Source organism: Lacerta agilis, chromosome 9 (genome assembly GCF_009819535.1).
Source record: "Lacerta agilis isolate rLacAgi1 chromosome 9, rLacAgi1.pri, whole genome shotgun sequence".
NCBI lineage: Eukaryota > Metazoa > Chordata > Lepidosauria > Squamata > Lacertidae > Lacerta > Lacerta agilis.
In genome coordinates, this window is record NC_046320.1 from 15,718,842 (window position 1) to 15,739,547 (window position 20,706).

The 20,706-nt window shown below is 41.4% G+C and overlaps 1 protein-coding gene across 5 annotated transcripts in view; it reads right to left on the minus strand.

Moving 5' to 3' along the window:
* ATP8A1 (ATPase phospholipid transporting 8A1) overlaps positions 1-19,092 on the minus strand; it is a 70,240-nt gene extending 51,148 nt beyond the window's left edge. For 4 of the 5 annotated variants that reach the window (XM_033161003.1, XM_033161001.1, XM_033161004.1 and 1 more), the window contains exons 1-4: positions 18,938-19,092; positions 5,649-5,763; positions 2,269-2,368; positions 419-517 (exon numbers count right to left, since the gene is read on the minus strand). In XM_033161003.1, coding sequence (XP_033016894.1) covers positions 419-517; positions 2,269-2,368; positions 5,649-5,763; positions 18,938-18,986 — 363 coding nt within the window. In that variant the 5' untranslated portion in view covers positions 18,987-19,092. Of the gene's footprint in view, positions 1-418; positions 518-2,268; positions 2,369-5,648; positions 5,764-18,937 lie in introns of those variants that run through there. The other variant, XM_033161005.1, reaches the window with a different exon arrangement.
* Positions 19,093-20,706: the final 1,614 nt, after the last annotated feature.

The following is a 20,706-nucleotide window of genomic DNA, read 5'->3' on the forward strand; positions in this document are numbered from 1 at the left end:
GTAGATTGTCATGCTTAAGATCAATTTAATCTAATTGGTCTTAGCACATACAATATTATATCTAGAATTGCAGTTTTAAGAATTGATAGCATTTATTAACACCCCTGTATCTAGAAATTATATCAATATGAATATAAAAACAAGGCAGCATCCCAGCTATAACAGAGTTACAGGTCTTTTCAAATGAATATATATATATATATATATCAGAAAAGAAAGGATATTAGAATGGTATGAGAAATGTATTTTGAAACAGCTACTACAAGATGGTGGCATCATTTTAAAAAAACTTGTAGGTTGGATCCAAATATAACCTTCTGCACAAGGGTACCTTTGGATTCAACCCAACATAATTTAAAGAATATACATTATTTGAAGATAAATACAAGGATTTAATGTTATTTGGAAAAATACTTACAATATCTTCTATTATTTCTTTTACAGCTGCTACAATTAAAATAAATAAGAGGGGAACCAATGTGGTGTAACGTCCTGTTGGAGAAACATCTGGAATTTGCTAAAGAAAAAGAGAGGGTGGAAATGTAGACTTCATTGCGAAAAATACTATTTAGTTATTATAAGCAAAAATGAATAACAATACAAAACCTACAGTGGATTGCTTTTAAATGTAAAATGACAATTCTCAAATACATGTTGAAAGTTTGAATGAAGCAACAGGCATTTCACTTTTAAATGAGAAATCCTGGGATACTGTTGCTATTGTTCCTAACTGCTCACTACTCAGCTTTTTGCACTTGCTACCATATTGGCCTGAATATAAGCTGCACCCGAATATAAGCTGCACCTTTAAAATTGGAGGGGGTAATTAAAAAATACCCAAATATAAGCCCATCCATTCCTCGCTGCTCCTGGCTGCATACTTGGGGGGGGGGGAGCCACGCTGCATTGCCGTTGGCCTTTCCCCTTCCTCACTCTCTCCCTTCCTGGCCTTGGGGAAGAGGACGGGCCATGTTCCTGGCACTGTTTGCCCCACACTCCTGGCTGCATACCGTAAGGTCGCGAATATAAGCCACACTTTAACTTTTCACAGTTGGAATTTGGGGGGAAAGTGAGGCTTATATTCAGCCAATACGGTATCTCCTATCACCTGAGCTTCTTTCTCATGCAAATCTTGCTAGATTCCTGAACCTTGAGATATAACCAACTTTGCCCCTGTAATGCTTAGCACCTCCCATATTGTTCTTGCATATTTCTTGTCTCCTGCTTCTTCATACAAGACATACCTTGAAAAGCCGACTCAAGCATCACCCGGAAGCATGGAAAAGAATTGATGTCAAGTACTATCCAATTGCCCATCACTGTCATATGTTACATTCCTGCCACACTACTGCTTCCAAATACTCCTGTCACCCTATTCTTCTGCTCTCCCAACAACCCATATCTGAGGAGCAGTTTTGCCAGCCTACTTTCCCAGACACTGTCTTATTCCCCTCTGTCCCCAGGCACCCTATTATTTTTAGTGCAACTCCTTGCAGAAGAAGCAACTGCAGTGAGAAGTGGTTTCTAAAAAGAAATGTCAGTTCCTTAAAGAATTCTAGGTACTATGGCAAAGTTCCTAAACAGTGTGATCAGTAGACACAAAAATTTCCTTTTCTCCTAGTAATTCTTAATTTTGGGTCAAGTGTGAAAAATACAACTGTTAAAGTGAGTGTACAGTAAGCTTCTATTATGTGACTGCATCAGTAAGAACATTAAACCATGGTTTAGTGTTATGTAGCATAAGCTGCAGTGAGCCAAAGCAAAGAGCTGGGTTTGTATGCTCCCCGCTCCCCTTTCCTCTTCCCATGTGGCAGAAGAAGGACTTTGGCAAAGATTAGTTTCACTTTCAGAGAGTGTCAGCTTGTTCTGTCATATGCACCAGGTTTTTAAACATAACAGTTTGTTGTGAGCCAGGATTCCTTGTTCATATGACACAATGAGCCAACATTCTTTGGAGGTGACAGTAAATTTGTGGGAGAAGAGGGGAGCATATGAGCCCAATGCTATGCTCAAGTTTTCTGCAGCTCATCTACAGGTATATAGTTGGCTCAGCATTACATGTGAACACAGACATTATGCATTTGTAAAAGCATCACTGTTTATAAACATGACAATTCTCCAGTGTTAAAACAATGCATTTCAAAGACATTTTCCATGAAGTAGTGCCACACCACACAAATCGAATGGATGAAGACCTGGCATTTCAGGACATTCAAAGCAATTATCAATTGAATATTATTAAATATATATTTACCTCGTCTAGCTTACCTGAAGCAATGCAATGAAAAGAAAAAAGGCATTAGCAGCTCTTCTGAACTGGGAATAGAGGAACCTCGGCAGGAATGTGATTAAGTTGTATTTTGCAGTGCTAAGAAACAGAGATTAAAACTGTATGTAGTTAAGAGATAGAGATAAAAATCACACAGCACCCTGTATTCAGAATGCACTAATCCATAAGATACCTTTCAATATTGTGGAGGCAGTATTATGGAACAGTCACTGCTCACAATATATAATTATTTATTTTTCCTTTTGCGGTCACTGTTAAAAACTATTTTGTACTTTCTCACAGTGCTTCAAATTGTATCCAAGAAATCTCAAAATGAGCCCCAGAACACAGCCATTTTCAGTGCCATATACATGCATGTTTTGGTGTGAATGTCATGGACACTTTTTTTTAACTACATGGTGTATACTTTTAAAAAATTAAAATTAAAAATCCTCCACTGAGTCATATATCAAATATGAAACACAAAAATATTTGCATACTAGAGGTTTTGCCCCTGCTCGCTCTACTCACCAACCACACCACTATTCCTCCACTTCAACCTCCTAGAGTTTGCCCTTCTCACCTATACAACTACCAAGTTCACTTTTCAACTTCCCAACCCCATTTTTGAAGCCACTTCTCCCTTCTGTTCTGCAGACCTACTTTGCAATATATTCCCACCTTATTGCCCTCCTGTTGTACAACCCACTTTTGCACACAGACCACTCCCATGGTATTCTCCTGTATCCTTCTGCACATAGCAACAACTAAGCCCAATTATGAAGCCATAATCCCCTCCTATTTGTCGGACACTTTCATGCCTCTGCTTTCATCTTCAACCACGTTCCCATGCCTCCTACTCCCTGCTTTTTTGCAACCACTTTTGCACCCTTTTTCATTTATTCCCCTTCCCCCCCCCCACTTTCCTCCTCTCTTTTCTCAACTCTCCCTTACGCACACGCCACCTCCATTTCCATGGCTCCTCCTCTCTCCTATTCTGCATCCACCTTTGCAAGTTTTAGCAAGGATATGTACCCAGGGGAGGTCTGTCCCATTTCACTGCCTGAGGTAAAGTGGGAATGTGTCCCTGCTGCAAAGCTTTGGTTACTGGGGTTGTATGGCTATGGAGGCTTTTGATGAGATTTTGCAGAACTCCTGATAAACCTTGAGGAACTCTCACACTGCCTTGTAGGTTTCTGACACCGCAGGTGGCTGCTTCAGCCCATTTCATGGGCAGGCTGGCCCTAGTTGTACCCATTTCTGCTATAACAAGCAAGCTAACACCAAAAGGCCTTTCAACAGGGCATTTCCTAACTCCCTTCTCATTTTACTCAAACTTTATTTTAAACTGCCACTCCAGGCTTGCTGTATCCAAATATCTGCCTCCTCCATTCCCCAGTTACCTCATGTGAGAGAGATCAAGGATGCAGAGCCATCAAATATTCCAAAGTATTCTACGCAAACCTCTGCAGTAATTTAAAACCAGTTTTCCTCGCAGTTTCCTCCATCCCTACTCAAACTGTTGTGCCCCTCTCAGTGCTTCTCCCTTCTCACTCCTATTGCCACTTTTGTGCAATCTACCTTCTCTTCTTCTTCCCTCCCATGCCCTGACTTCTTGCAAATCCAGGATCATGATGCAGCACCTCAAATCCTTCTGTGGGAGCTGTGTGATGACAGCCTTATGTTTTTATGTATATATGGAGGAAGAAATCCTGAATGTATTTCAAAATAAACTACACACAGTTGTTTAATCATGTGATATTAATGTCATAACAACTTGTGCACGTGTAATTCAAATTGTTCTTGGGCTTATCTGTTTATACTGAAGCCTCAAGGTGTTGCTGCTTCAGATAATGCTAATCTGCAAGGTCCCAAGCTCTCATCTGAGGTAATTTTGCATAAGAAAGTCTGTTGTACTTTTTTCCATGACTCTTCATCAAATGTTTGTTTTTAAATCTTTCATTCTATTTCCTTCAATATCCAGTAGATGGCGTTAGCATATTAGACACTACACTTTCGTTGGATGGAAAAGAATGGGATATTGACCTCTTTCCTTTGAGCAGGTGTCCACAATATAATTTGCCAGTATGCCAGGAACAAGTGTCCCAGCAGCCTTTCCTTCCCTTTTCCAAAGTGCATTTTTCTTCCAAGTCCTCTGTGCTTACCAAAGAACTCAAAGACACAGTCTCGTCTCATATGTGGATGTTTGAAGTACATAAGAAATAGTGGGAGAATCCCCTGCTGTTTCTAACCATCTCCAAACTGCTACATAAGTGAGACAGGTCTTCACTTCTTCCAGACAGTTGCATGCCTAATGATATGAAGCTGGCACCACCTACAATAAGTTTTAAGTACCAACTTAAGGCTTGGTTATTTCAGCAAGCCTTCCTAGGAAAATGATTTATTTTTATAACCTTCTTGTTGAATGAATGAATGAATGAATGATCTGACCAGTTTCACTAATACACCGCTGACTTTGGAAGCAGCTGCAATTAGGAAAAGCAGCACACCGTTTCCTTCCACAACAGAGTTCTGACCATCTCCATTGCATTTGTAGCTACTGTATAAAGCTACTGTTAGGGTTTGATCTATCCCACCTGAGGCCCAGGGAGCATGCACTCTCAATATCCTAAAATTGCCCACTAGGGAAACAATTAATAAATTAGCTACACAAAAAATGCTCATTCTCCCCGCCCCCCAGCTACAATGAATGTCTGTGTTTTGAGAACAAGGAAGACATGAAGGCATATCCAACAACAGGTTGGATCCAAAGCTTTGGCAATTTGAGCTCCCTTTGCCTCTGATTTGGGGATATTCTCCTACCTACCCCATTGCATCTCCCTGAGCTAATACCCTTGTTCAAGTTCCTCTGATCTTTCAAAGAAACTTGGAGAGGAGATGGAGGTTGCAGGGAGAAACAGAGAATAGGAAAGATTCTTATAGGAATCGCTTTCTGGATCCCATCCAATATTTTTACAATGAATAATAACCGTTTCAGTTTAGCATTGGTGCCTGGGTACTAAAAATTAAAAATAGCAACATTAATCTCAAACACTCTAGAATTTATTGTAGCTTTATCTGGAAAACATTAGGAATACAAAAATCCCAAAATTTAATACAGATGTTCTTCTTTCAGACGTTAATTATTCTTAACTTCCAGTTAACTGATTTAACTGCTAACACGAATCTCTTTTTACAAGTCCCCATTCAGAGTGAATTAACTTTTTCTAAAAGTAGGTAACGTCCTGCCAGATTTTTCTTAACACTCCCATTTCTTTAAAACTGTACATAAATTGTGACAATATAAAATTGTAACTTAATAAAAAGAAAATTAACAATTGCAAGTTATAAAGAGGTTATAAGAGATAGCTATAAATACCTGACGTGATTGTTACAAAATTTAGAGAATTGTGGTTGATTGATAAATATAGTTCTCACTTCCTCCTGATCAGCTAGTGAGGTCTTCTCTGAAACATCATCTGTCTTCTCATAGCCTGTAAAATATTAGCCACTTAATATACAATTAAACATATTTATAGCACAATGACCTACATAAAAACCGCTGGGAGAACTAATCCAGAGGTTTGGGTTGGACCACCTTTTCTTTACATGCAGATGACATGCAGCTCTGCCTTATATCCCAGGAAGCTTTGGACTTAATGAATTGGTATCTGAAGGTAGTTTTGTTTTGGGTGAGAGAAAACAAGCTTATGATAATCCAGATAAGCCAACAGTACTATAGGCAAGAAATCTGATGTATCTGGAGGGATGTGTGCTACCAGTCTTGGCACTATCTGTGGAAGCATTACTGAGGATTGCATTTTACCATATTAAGCTGCAACCCTATCTAGAGAAGGCAGATCTAAACTAGGGGCTCATGCACATTTCCATTTGTCATGTACTTTCAAGTCATGATTTGAGAGGTGGTGGTGGTGGTGGGGAGTTGTCCTGTTGCAAAGCCACTGCTGAATCTGAACAAATATCAATCAGGGTGTATGCAGATTCAGCAGTAAACAATGAGTTTCCCAGGAAAAGCGGCAGGACAAAAGAACCTCTTGGACCCATGACTTGAAATCACGGGACAAATGGAAGTGTGGCTAGGCCCTTGGTTACCCATGCACTAGTGACATCCAAACTAGACTACTGTAATGTGTTTTATTAGACTAATGTGATCTGCATTTTAAAAGGGTCCAGAAATGTTAACTGGAACAAAATGTGGTTGCTCAGATGTTGGTGGAGCAGGGCAGTCAGAGCATGTGATGTGGCTCTTGCATAAATAGCACTGGTTGACAGCATGTTTCTGAAATGCGATAGAACTTAAAAACAGGGTTGGTAACCCTTTTTAAACGTTGAGAGCACATGTTCTCAATCAATTGTTAAGCAACCTGAATTGCTCCCCCCATCCTAACCCAGCCCACCTCTGGTTTCAGCTTCACCCAGATTCTTGACCTGCGATTCCCAAGACATTACCCAAAGACTCCCCTAATTTTTATTTGGGACATCTCAATGATTTTCCCTCCCACATTCCATCCAGATTACTGCATCCTTTATACTTAATCATTAAAAGCTCACAAATCAAGTTCTGAGAGCATTATTTAAACTTTCACACCCTACTTGTCAGCACCCAGAGGCATCTGGCTGGCAGTGGTTGGAAAAAGAATGAAGGAGATTTTATCAAATGTAGAAATTCTGGTATTCATATCCCTTCTTATGGCCTGCCTCATTCTTTAGCTTTTAAAGAGCTACCACAGACTACAACTTCCATTATTATCAAAGGGAAACACATTTCATTATTTTCAATGGAAAATACAAACAAATTCACCTAGACGGATCCATAGATCAGATTTGGTATAGGAAAACCAATTACATAATTGAGTCACCCTTCACATAACCTCAATGACTGCCATCAGGCACATATCGAGCAGTACTCTTCCCCCCCCCCCCGAAAAAGGTTGCTGGTACTCATCATGATCCTCTTCCCACTCACACACTTTCTCCTGTTCACCCTCAATTAATTCAAGCTCCACTTTGCACACCCCTTCAACTTCTTCAACTCCCCCCAACTTGACCCCATCTGTTCTTCACACCCACCCAGCATCCCGCCCTCCCTTCTCCTTCCTTCCACACCTCCCAGCCACCAGCCACACCATTTGTGCTCTCCCCTATGACTTGCCCTAGCCACAGCATGGAGGACAGCAGTGATAGCAGCAGAGTCTGCTGCTGCCACTGCCGCATCCTCCTCCTCCTCCTCCTCCTCCTCCTCTCTCTCTCTCTCTCCCTCTCCCTCTCTTGCAGTCATGGAAAGAGCAGAGACAAAAGGGGAGCAGGCCTTGTGCTCACCCAGCCACTGGTGGCGCAGTGAGGCAGCAGCATAGCAGCACATTCAGGAGGAGAGCATGCACTGTGGGGCAGCCAAGGGGGAACGGTGCAACCTGTTGACTGAGATCAGCAACTGCAGCACCAAACAAGGGCATCCTTTTCCTCACCGCTGCCTCAGCCTCCTGCTTTTCGCAATCTCCCTTTTAGCCACAGTTGCTTGCTTGCTCTCTCCACCGTCCGGGGGGGGGGGGATGGTGCCAATACTGTGTACCATTATCACCAGAAAAAAGCACTGAACACATAGAGGTTTCTGAGAATGCTTCACGGTCCATTCCTACTGCCCCCACCATCCTACAGTCATTTCTGGGGTTTGGAGGCAACAGGTACACAGACCTCAGTTTCTTAGCACGTACCAGCTGAAAGGCCTCAAGAAAGTCTAGGGTTCTTTTGGAGCCTTTCAACGCCCTTATACACTGGTTTTAACTCTATGTCTAAAACGGGGTCAAAAGAATGAATCTTCCCAATCCACTAAAAAAATACAGGGGGGAAATGGAATTCATCTTCAGCTGTAGCAGATAATTAAAACCCCAATTTAAACTAAGGGCATGTGGGCCTTGCAGATTTTTGTAAGAATTCCAATAATAAAGTACTATTCCCTCTCAAAGTTAGTTCCAAGCTGCTGCTTTAGCAGAAAGATTTCAAGGACAAGCCTTCCAGGAAATTCTTGGTATCAGTATCCCTCTCCCCTAAGAAATTAAGCAGTGGTTTGGTTCATTGTCATTCTTTTATCAACTGAACAATTACACAGAATGAAATGTTTGACATCAAGAGACAGTTAAGAGGGCTTATCTAACTGAGTAAACGTTTGAAGATTTTCTCCTTTAAAGATACTGCCATAGTCATATAAGGACTTAAGTAGTACTAGGAATATTTCGTAATTCTAATGGGTAAATCCAAATATTACGTAAGGGAAGGGGTAGTGGGGTGGTGAAGAGTAAAGAGCAGGAAAGTTCAATATTGTTATTATTCCATGGTCTATTTTTTAAACAATGTAGAGACACTGTATAGCTTGTTTGGTCACGAATCACAAAGCCACAGTCTTCTAAAAGTAACATTTGTTTCATTGAAACTAGTACACATTGCATCTTTCTGTTATTAATATATGGAGGGTTCTGCCAAGTATCAGTTCTAGAACAGTACTGTAGACTCATTTTTAAAAATGTAAACTTATTTAAGTCATTTTAATTCTCCTTTGAAATGTGAGTATTATGCATTCTAACCATTTATATTCTGTTTTAAGCATGTTTCTTGAAAATATGGGGTAGATTATGTTGATAAAGTTATTGAGGCTCAGTTCCAGGTTTAGCTTCTGCAACAGAAAAATATACATTTAGCCCCTGCAATACAATACTATTTACGAAGCTTTTCTGCATTAATTTTTCTTCATTGTTCCTCACATTACAAAATGTATTTTTTGACTGACTCTATGCACATAAAAGCCCTGTAAGTCTCTAATGAGTAAGTTATAGTAAGCAGAATAAGATTACTAAAATAAAGTATTATCTGTCTTAATTCTGTACAAAATTAGATGAGAGAAGTACAGTAGTTGTTAACTGCAGCCAGATCAGTTTCTTTACATATCTGTATAAATTCTTTATCCAGGTTAATGTTTGAAATGTTTATATTTTGAGGATATCATAAGACATATTATTTATGATTTATCACAGTCTCAAATGCAAAATATATATGCTCTGATCCACTTAGTAGCCAGACATACGGGGTAACTTTTTTCCATGTATGTATGTATCCTTAGCCACAACAAGAACAGTGTGTGTTAATAGGCAATGTACTTGGGTTTCTACTTCCCAATGCAATTACCAGCACACACAGAACCCTCTTTAAAAACCAGTAGCCATATCTACCAGCTGTTTGGGAGAGGGAGCTGGATTTAATTCTGCCAACTCATCAGCATGATTATTGTTTTTTGTAGAGGGTTCCAGGCATGCTGCACATGTGCTGTTAAGACTGCAGCCAGTCAGCAACCTTATTTAAGATATCCGTTGCTGAACCATAACATTTTAGACAACAGGTTTATATTAAAAGGAGCTTTCTGCACATATAAAGGTAGTGATCTTGAGATGAAGAATGAAGTCAACGAGGCATTCAAAGGAGGTGTTGAGAGTAATGGGACATTTCAATTACCTTCACACAGATGTGAGTAAATGCAAATTCCAGTCATGACAAAGAGGTAAAATTTCTAGGGATTCAAAATCAAGGGTGGAAAACCTGTGGCTCTTCAGATGTTGCTGAACTCCCAACTTCCATCAGCTTCAATCAGCATATCCAGTGCTAGGGGGTGATGTGAGTTGTAGTCCAGCAAGAGGGCATAAGTTCCCCATATGTGTCTTAAATGACTAAACCCTGGATTTGTTGCTCATGGAACCGACCACAGGGATACTGATCCCGGACTTAATCCTAAATGGCACAAATTAGAAACAGTGACTACAGTGGTATCAACTTTAACTTATAGTAAAGTAGGAAGAAGTTAAGGGGATTGGTGAAAAGGAATCTGAAAAGGAAATTGAACATACTTATTTAGATATTATTTATTTAAATCTCTCTAGAACACATGCAGTTACTCAAAACCACCATATTAGATGCTCTGCTAAAATGTACATCACAGCTCATGACAGGTCCCATCAAGTCAAGGAGATTCCCATCTCATCACCTTGCTTAACGAGCCTAAATGATTGCCCAATTGAGGAAAACAAAAAGGAACACATATTTGTATTAAAGAAATGCAAGAAGGCAATGATGAAGGCAAATGTATATATGATGAGCATATTGCTAAAGACTAACAATAAAAAATATTCTTAATACATCAGATGCAGGAAACTGGATAAGGAGGCAGTTGAATGGAAAGGGTGTGAAAATTGTACTAAAGGAGATCAGTCTTCACTGCAGAAAATGTAGGGCAGATACTCATGCAGGCATGGACATTTTCAGGAAGAAAGGAACTGAAGAAATACAAGCAGGAGAGTGTCATTGTGCTTATGTTCTGCTTGTGGTCTTCCTGTAGGCATCTGAGCGGAAACAGAACAGTGAATTAGATGGGCCTATAGTCTGATCCAACAGGGCTGCTCTTACGTTCTTACGACACACCTACCCATTAGCTATTAAACAACATAAATACCGGTAGTTGCATGATTCACTAGTACTCTAGATAAGAAAATGTACATAAGAACATAATTCAAGGTCCATCATTCTGCTTCCAACTCAGTCAAGTACCCCAAAAAGCTAACAAGCAGGAAATGAAAATGGTAGTCATGTTCTACTGTTCATTTCCAGCATTGGCTACAAGGCTCAGGTTAGCTGTTATGGATAAAAGCAGCTGACAGCCCAAGAGGAAGGGTAATGTCAGCAATATTACACATTCCAGTCGATAAATAAGCAATTTTACATTCTTCGTGAATCCAATGGTGCCCTGGTGACTTGTTAGTTTTTAAAATTGTCAATTGGTTCTAAAATTTCACCATTTGCCACTTCTCTTTGGTGTAGTCCTTCAGCAGCACTCTCTGGAAAAATATTTTTAGATTTTGGCATATTTTCAGGAAAATCATTTAGTTTCATTCCTATTTTCCTTCAGCACCCCCTTTCATCTGCACCATTCAGTAAGCCTCCTGGATTTTTGTTTTTAAGTATTTAAATGTTTGGTAACTTTTATATCTTCAGAAATTTTCTCATTTCCTGATTGTGAATTTACATTTGTTTTTCTGGATTTTGTACCCTTTTTATTTGGAAACTTTGTTACCCCTCAGTTCTGCTATGTAGCCATGCTGGAATATTTTCCTAATCTAGATCTCAGTGCCACTCACGTTAGCAGTTACCATCATTGCTGCAGACTATTTTATTTGCCTCCATATTTACATGTATCTTAGAAATTACTTTGTTCCCTGTTTTAGTTGTTACTACCATTCTGCTAATTCACAATCACTTCGTGTATCTGATGAAATAGGTTCCAACCATTTAAACTACATTACATTAATATGTTGGTCTTTAAGGTTGTACAAGTCCTGTGTTGACATTGGTACAACTAGAAATAATCATTAAAGCTTTCCCAACACCAGACTTCCTCAAATTTGAAAAAAGGGAGAAAATATTGAACAAGTAACTTCTGGGAACTTCTGGGAATATTATTTTAGTTGAGGATATATTATTCCATCTGGTCTTGCAAAAGCCATTGTTGTGAAAAATATTGTGTTTCTTGAATGTTTGGGTCTTGGATGAAGAAAAATTTGAAGAACAAGAAACACATCCTAGTATATTTAACTTACATCTTCACAATGGCAGGTTTGTGGTGACCTTAGTACTGTACAGGAGTGAACATTACAGGGTATACAACATTCTGAATATATCTGATTATAAGAGATAAAAAAAATTCTATTATTTCATCCTTTAAATACTATTCTCCCTAACAAATGAAAACCTACAACTCAATATAGAGGTGGTTTTGTTGGAAAAGGAGTATAGGGATATGTATAATCCAGGGATCCTCAGATTGTCCAACTCACACCCCAGGACTTCCTTATGCAAGCGTTTACATGCAAATAGGCATAAAGACAGAGACTATGTGTTAAAATAAAGACTGGTCAACTTTATTCAGGGAGCTGAATAGAAAAATAAGATCAGCTATTTTTTTTACAGACATATATATGAAATGACAAAATCACACAAGTCAGCTTTCAAGTTACAAATTAAAATTACATATGTGAGCTTGCAGGAAACTACTCTGAACATTTTCTGCTGACTAGTATCATTACATATTAACACAAGGAAGTACTGTAGTGAGAGAGTTACAGCTCCATTGTTAGGGAAACAGTTAAGTTTTAGGAAACAGGTCAATTTCTGTCCCAAATATATATTTGTTCAGTGTATGGGTTGGTGAAAAGCTTTTTGTTTTCACCAATTACTGAATGGAAAAGGATATGAGGCTGATATCAAGTAGCTATGCTATTTGCTTCACTGCTGTGTTTGAAAAACCAAAAGAACGTATAAGGTGGTTTCAGAGTTTTGTCATTCATGCACTGACAAAGTCCAATCTTTCTTAGTTTCAAAACAAAATAAAAAAATCCTTCCAGTAGCACCTTAGAGACCAACTAAGTTTGTTCTTGGTATGAGCTTTCGTGTGCATGCACACTTCTTCAGATACACTGAAGCAGAAGTCACCAGGCCCTTATATATAGTAAGAGAGTGGGGAGGGGTATTACTCAGAAGGATGGTGGGAATGGGTGATTGGCTGATAGGTGTGGAAAACCTGTTGATGACTGTTAACAACTGCAATTGGTCTTACAGGAAAAAGCAAGGGCTGAGATGGCTAAAGATAGCTTTGTCATGTATAATGAGATAAGAATCCAATGTCTTTTGTTCAGATCAGGTCTCTCCATGGTTTTAAGTTTGGTAATCAGTTGCAATTCAGCAACTTCTCTTTCCAGTCTATTTCTGAAATTCCTTTGTAGTAAGACAGCTACTTTGAGATCTTGTATAGAATGTCCTGGGAGATTGAAGTGTTCTCCTGCTGGTTTCTCTGTCTTGTGATTCCTGATATCAGATTTATGTCCATTTATCCTTTGGCATAGGGTTTGGCCTGTTTGTCCAATATAGAGAGCTGAAGGGCACTGTTGGCATTTGATGGCATACACAATGTTAGAATATGAGCAATTAAATAGTCCTGAGATGGTATGTTTGATGTTGTTGGGGCCAGTAATGGTGTTGTCCGGGTGTATGTGGCAGCAAAGTTGGCATCTGGGTTTATTGCAGGCTCTAGTACCAGTGTCCATGTTAACAGGGGCGTAGCGAGGGGGGTGGGGGGCGTGCCACCCTGGGCAGCGCCCTGGGGTGGGGGTGACACTTGGGGGGTGGGGCGCTGCCCCCTGCGATCAGTGGCGCCGTGTTTTGCTGGCTTAGCCAGCCGCTGGTGCCTGCTTTCCTTTTTTTCTGCCCACTGCTGGGGCGGAGCTGCCGGGCTGCCAGCAAGGGTGACACCCCATCCTCGCTGGCCCACCCCGACCCTCGCGCCTGTTGGCGGCTCCGTCCGGCAGCGGGGAGAGAAGCCCTTTTTAAAAAAGAAAAGCCAAGGCAAGCAGGCTGCTTGCCCTGGCTTTTCTTTTTTAAAAGGACTTTTCTCCCCGCTGCCGGGGCGGCCAGCGAGGAGGAGGAGTGTCACAAGGGTGACAACCCCCCATCCTCGCTGCCCCCGCCCCTGCGGGCGGCTCCGCCCGGCAGCAAGGAGACAAGCCCTTGCCTTTGCTTTTTTTTGCCTTTGCCCCTGCATGTTAAGTCCTGTTGTTGTATTATTGTGGGTGAGGAGTTGTTTAAGATTGGGTGGCTGTCTGTAGGCAATGAATGGACTTCCTCCCAGAGCTTGAGAATGAGAACTGTCATTGTCTAGGAGAGGTTGTAGATCTCTGATGATGCGTTGTACTGTTTTAACTTGGGAGCTGTATGTGATTACTAGTGGTGTTCTGTTATTTTCTTTTTTGTGTCTGTCTTGCAGCAAGTTCTCTCTGGGTATCAGTCTGGCTCTGTTGATCTGTTGTTTAACTTTTGTTTTTTAAAGTGATTTTTTTATATATATCTGAGTATAAGAAACATAAAAGCCACTAGAGATGTTATATAAGGTTGTCTGCCCGCCCTTTCTTTTCAACATTTACACTAATAATGTAGTCAAATAATTCTGCAATCCTGATTTCACACATACACTCCCCAATTCAGATTTATAAAGTACTGATTGTTATATGTTGATAATATAGCATTATTCTGTTACAGTACTTTAGTTAGAAAAAAATATTGAAAAGGTTTTAGGAATACTGTTTACAACTCTCAAATTATAAATTATTGCAAAACTAAAGTTCTGTGTTTCGGCAGGCACTCAAAAACAACATTTGAAAAAAGGAAATTTAACTCCCCCTCCAAAATAACCCACCCTTTACTGTTAATATACTGATATTTGTTTTAGCGAATCCATCTTACTGAAAATAGATTATGTTTCCTCAAAACTGTTAGATGCAGTATTCTTAGGCCATAATATAAAGACAGCAGAGTCTGGTTGCTTTGAAGATTTTTGGAAGAACACTTCTGCCAATATGCAACAGAGGTTTGTGGCTTGGGAGGCAATAAAATTTTGGAGATGTTACAAAATCATTTCCCGATAGCCTTAGTAGCCTTGTCTCTGATGTCTCCTAAAGTCACACACACCCCACAAACTTACTGGTTTGGATTTTGTTTTAGAAACAGTTTTACTGTTACAAACAAGGAAGTTAGCTTTCAGAACAACAGCAGAAAGTTCTAGCACCTCATGGCTCACTCACATAGCACCTTGTTTTACCAGGGGTTTAGCTGCATAATTGATATCTGTGAAAACTCAAAGACTAGGAACAAGATATACCATTTATGGAAAGAAACACTTTCAGATTATTTCTTGTCCCACCCTAAGCTTTTACAATAGGAATTATGCTCAGTCATACTCTCTTGGCAGAAAAATATCTGCCTGAGTGACTTCTGTGCTCCTCCTTTGATGTGGATGGCAGAAAATTATTCTATTCCATTTGAGAACACACTTTTATTTCCCATTCCTTCCAATGAGCCTGACTAATTCAAGTGATTGATAAGTTTAGGAGAAAACAGACTTTGTGGCCTCATTGCTAGAGAGGGAAATAATTACTAGGAAAGTAATAGGCTCCTTGGGGAGGAGGGATGGGATATAAATATAATAATGAAAACCTAATTTAATTTTCGCTTCCAAAATAGAATTCTTAAAACTGAGAAATTAAAATAATCTGTGTATTGTTGTGTAATTGGGACCTCAGCTTTCTTTTACTGCTGAATGGCCAAGTCAAGGCAATATATTATTTGTGAATACTCTTTCTAAATATGTTATCCAGTCATGGTTGCAAAAATGAAAGGGAAAGCTGGCAGTCATTCATTCAAATTTATGCCTCACAGTGTTATTATTATTTCAAAAAAAATTATACACTGCTTGATTGTAAAAATAAAATAAATCAAAGGGGTTAACAAAAAGATAAAACCGTAACATCAGTAAATTTTTACAATACATTAAAACATGCATATTAAAATTCACATCAGCTTTTCAAAAATAGCTCCCACTGGAATTATTATTATTATTATTATTATTATTATTTCTTCTATATCTTACCCTTTATCTGATAAGAGTCCATATAAAGTAACATGGGATACTAAATACATTTAGTAATATAAAGCAGTTGTTATAGCTACTGCAGAAATTGTTTTGATATTCATATAAACTGCCAAATAATGTGTTAGCTTTTACACTAAGTCCAGTAAACCAATGCTCCTCTATTGTACTATTACTCCAATACACTGGTTCATTATATATTTATCTTACCAAGTGGCTCATGAATCCCAACAGATCTTCAAATATTTATGTCCAAAAAATTCAGCCAAATTTCTTACTTCCTATTTCCCCATCCATTTTATAAACTGATTTACATAGTTCCAATATGAAAAGTTAAGCGATACTGCTTGTGCCTGGTTTTATCTTATAAACTGATTTACATAGTTTCCAATATGAAAAGTTAAGCGATACTGCTTGTGCCTGCTTTTATCTGCTTAGTGCTAACAAGTATACAATTCTTCTACGCAAAAATGTGAGACAACAGAAACATACTTGTACTGAAACAGAGCATGACACTAGCCTTCGTGCCAATATTGTGTAAGCATTCAAGATATGGAAATACGATACAAAAGTTGTTAAACGATAAGTAATGCTATACTAAAGATGTAAACACATTATTGAATGAATGACTGCCAGGGCTCCCTTTTATTTTTGGGTCAGTAACTGCATGCAAGAGTACAAACAAAGCAAAAATCCAAGCAAACAAAAAATTTACTTTCATTTACAGGTATCAGTTTATTATTTTTATTACCAAACACTGAGACTTAATGTGTGAAGTTTTGTCTCTCTTGCTACATATTAGATAAATAAAAATAAATAAATAAGCAAATAAATGAAACCTTAAAATCATCTTCAAAAATTACAAAAATAGACTAGATTGCATGCTTAATTAGAGAAGAGACATGATTGAACATTTTGAAATAACTTTAGTTGCTACTATTATGGAACGTATGGGTAAAATGAGAATCTAAATCCTATAAAGTAGCATGTCCAATTTATGGACCAATGAGGAACTATGGGATAGGATAAATTATTGAGAAATCATCCCTATAGTGCAATGGTATGAGACTTCTGAGCTTCAGAGCAAGATGAGTACCGGTAGCTTCCTTTGCATCTAGCCCTGAGCTTCAGCAGTTTGGTGTTGTAATCAATTGCCCTAGACCACTGACTGAGGTTTAGGACTAGATGACCAGAAAGCTCCACATCTACCCCAAAGCTAACTGAACGGAAGCAGGTGTTTTTCCTTCCCCTTCCTCTGCTGTACTAGAGCTGGTGAAGGAGAGCTGGGGTTGAGAGGTGTAGCCTCAGTGCACACATCCCTATTTTACAAGACATTTTAAATTGTCAGGGGTTCTGCCTCCAAGTCTATAAAATCCACCTCCTTGTACTCTATTAACTTCAAAAGGATCAGTGTCTTTAAAAAAAACTCACAGCACCCTGCTCAGAAGAGGAAATAATGGCTGAGTGATGCTCTTTGTGAAATATACATTCCAAACTCACCCTGCTTCAGGATACTACAAATAATCAAGGGTTTGAGCAGGCCAATCCCGCCCCCGCCCCGTTGCTCAATTGTCACCAACATTTTGTGGCTCCTGAAGTGCAATGAGCACACTCAGTTCTCTGTGGATTTCTTTCTTTTTTAAAAACAAAAACAAAACACTAATGCATTTTCCCCTGCATTGCTTGGAAATCCCAGAATTGTGTAGAAATGTCATCTTTGTGGATTTCATGGACCAGGTATAAGATCATCAATAGTTGACTGTAAGGTTGCATAATGACAGGGGTGCCAACTTGAATAAAATACTGTGTGGGGGCAGGTAAGTTCCACCACACATAATCAATCACATGATTATACACACATCATTTGAATGGCAATGCCCATTCATTGGGGGGGTGAGTGAGCTGGCCCCCTAAAACATTTATTGGGGGGGGCAAAGGGACCTAGTTGGCTCCTAAGCGTATTGATGAGAATGATTTTATTATTTCTATCCTTGCCACAGTAGGAACATGAAATAGCAACTCTCTCCTCCCTCAGCCTGATGATCACAAAACATACAGCAAACAACAAAAGCTGTGGAATATCCACTGTCTATGCTTCCATTGTGTCAGGTATGCTGACCATTTTCTGGATTTTTTTGGGGGGGGATTGAGGGGAGGACAGTCAGACAACAGTCAGATGAATGCAAGCGAGATGCAGAGGAACAGACTCAGAGATGGGGAAGATGGTCCAGACTGTATACCTGGAACAAAGGAGAGTGGATGCTGCTAGCACAGTTGGAAACGGGGCAGCATCTTAGCTGGTAGAGCACGAGACTCTTAATCTCAGGGTCGTGGGTTCAAACCCGCCCCGCCCCCCATTGCAGGAGCTTGAACTAGATGACCCTCAGGGCTCCCTTCCATCTCTACAATTCTGTGATGCTATGATTCTATGCGGAGTGGCCGTAGTTCTAGAATTAAACTGGGTTGTGTGGGTGTGGGTTGGGGTGCTAGATAGAAAAGGCTCTTCCCTTTCCCTTTCATAGGAGCAGCTCCTAGGGCCCTTCCCCCAATAAAACATTTGAGGGGTTTGCCCCCCCCAAAAAGTTGGTGGACACTGTCATTCAAATGGTGCGGGTGTGTGAGATTGATTATGTGGGGCGGAGCTTACCTTTGACCCCACCCCCTATATTTTATTCAAGTTGGCACCCTTGCTCCCTTTCTATAACAGCCCCCCCCCCCCAAACACATTCTTCTACTGACAGGAATGGTGTAAAATGTATGTGGGTAAAACCAGAAGGGCGCAGGTGAGGCACGCACGCGGGGGGGGGGGGTGTTATGTCTTTTGCAACCTGCATGCTCGCCCAGGCGCCACCGTGAGGGGCGCTTTCTAGGGAAGGCGGGGAAATACAGGAAAACGGAAGAAAAGAGCAGCAAAAAAGGGGGGCGTGGGGCGAGGGGCTGCCTAGGAATCCCTTCCCATTGGCACGAAATGCTCCCTTGTCTCTTATTGCATATACTCGGGATGTTTGGGTCTGTAAAATGACATGACAACAGCAGCAGCCAAGGATCGGGGCAACGAGGACTCCTCCCTCCCGCTTTCCCTTCCCTCCTCACACGCAGGGAAAGTCCCTTCCCGCCGCCGGAGAAGCCCCACTCACCCTCCGCCCTGAACCGCAGCTCGGACACGGTTTTCTGCACGACGGGCATCGCGCCTCAGCCGTCCTCTCAGGGAGAGCCAACAACCCTGCCCGCCTGCCTGGGACTCGGGTCTTCCTTCTTCTCCCGACCGCCGCCGCAGTCCCTCACAAAAGCTCCCTCACGGTCCCCTCCTTTCGCCTTGCGCAAAAAAGAAGCGAGAGGGAAGGTAAAAAACAAAAAAAAACAAAAACAAAACACCACCATACAGGGAATGGGAATTAAAAAAGGGAGATATGGGGGGGGGGGTAGGGCTCTTGTGACACCAGAGCGACGCCTGAAGTCGCGAGAGCTCCGCGAACATGCGCGAGCCGAGCACCCAGCGACGACACCCCTCTCGCGCCCGACGCTCGGGCCAACTGACAGCGGGCGCGCGACGCTCACTTCTCTCGGCTGCTGCTGGCTGCTGATCCTCCCCCCACCCCCGCTTCCCCCCACCCCCGCTCAGCCGCCCTGGAACGTACCAGCTGGCTTTCCGCGGGGGTGGGGGTGGTACGCTTATTCATCCTGCTCTCCTGACACACCAGGCCCGCGTCAGCCGCCGCTTCATCCACGGATGAAGGCCTTCATTCTTCGCACCTCCCGAACAGATCGAAAACGGGGTGGCGGCCGGGCTCTCGTTCGGCGCCTTTCGTGGCCAGTCCTCTCAATTGATCGCCCTCCCCCTAAACCGGGTACGAAATGGAACGAGCCGCGTCCTGGGGCGGACCCTTCGCTTGACAATAGGAGAGGACGGGAAAGGGGGGTGGTTGTGGATTTCTCGGGGTCCGCGGCTGGGGAGGGAGGTGGGCAGGTGAGGCAGGGGGCTGCTGGCTGCTGTCGCCGTTGCTCCCGGGAGGCGGAGGCCGGCTCCCTCAGGCTCCCCGCCTTAGAGCCGTATGGGGTGGCGAGCAGCACAATGCACATTCCTCCCTTGGTCGCCGGTGCCGAGGCAGCAGGTCTCGCCTTACTCGCGGAACTTGAATCCTAAGAGTCGTCGAGTCGAGAGGAAGGGAGGGACCACGCGGGTCATTTAGTCGAACCCCCTGCCCTGCGGTGCCGGGAGTTCTGTCCAACGGGGGACTCGAACCCACGACCTAAGATTTAAGATTCTCGTGCTCTACCAACTGAGCACAGGTCCTGTCCACCTTTGAGACCATAAACATCTGTCATGGGTGTTGGGGGGGGGCAGCCAGCGGGCAAACCCCATCAAGGAAATAAAAAGTAGAAATTGTAGAAAGGTATTTGACCTATGTTAAATTTTAAAATCCGCATTAAAGCAATACTGTGCCTACGTCAGGAGAGAAAATAAAATATTGCAGGTAGTAAAGCCATCTCTGTGCCTCTCATCAGTTTTAAGATGAAGCAGACATTTAAATGAGGCTGTATTGGGTGCTATTTACTATCGGCTCTTGGAAAGCTGAAACTTACAAACACACAATGGCTGTTGTCCTTTCTATGCAAATATAGAAACCAGTCATTGCCCAGGAGTGTCCTCCACCTTTAGGAGAAACGTCCACCTTTCTTTGGAGGTTGACAAAATGAAAACAGAAACCAAGTTGCCCCCCCCCCCCCCGTGGCAACACAGACAGAGATTAAATTTAGGTGGAGTGCTTGGTAGAAATGTCAATATAAACCACAGTGGGTAGGTTTACTTAGTATGTTTTATGGAATGTTCCATTAGAGGATAAAGTCTCATCTTCAGGTGATACAAGATAGTCTTCCTTCAGATCAGGATTCCGAAGCTGAATGC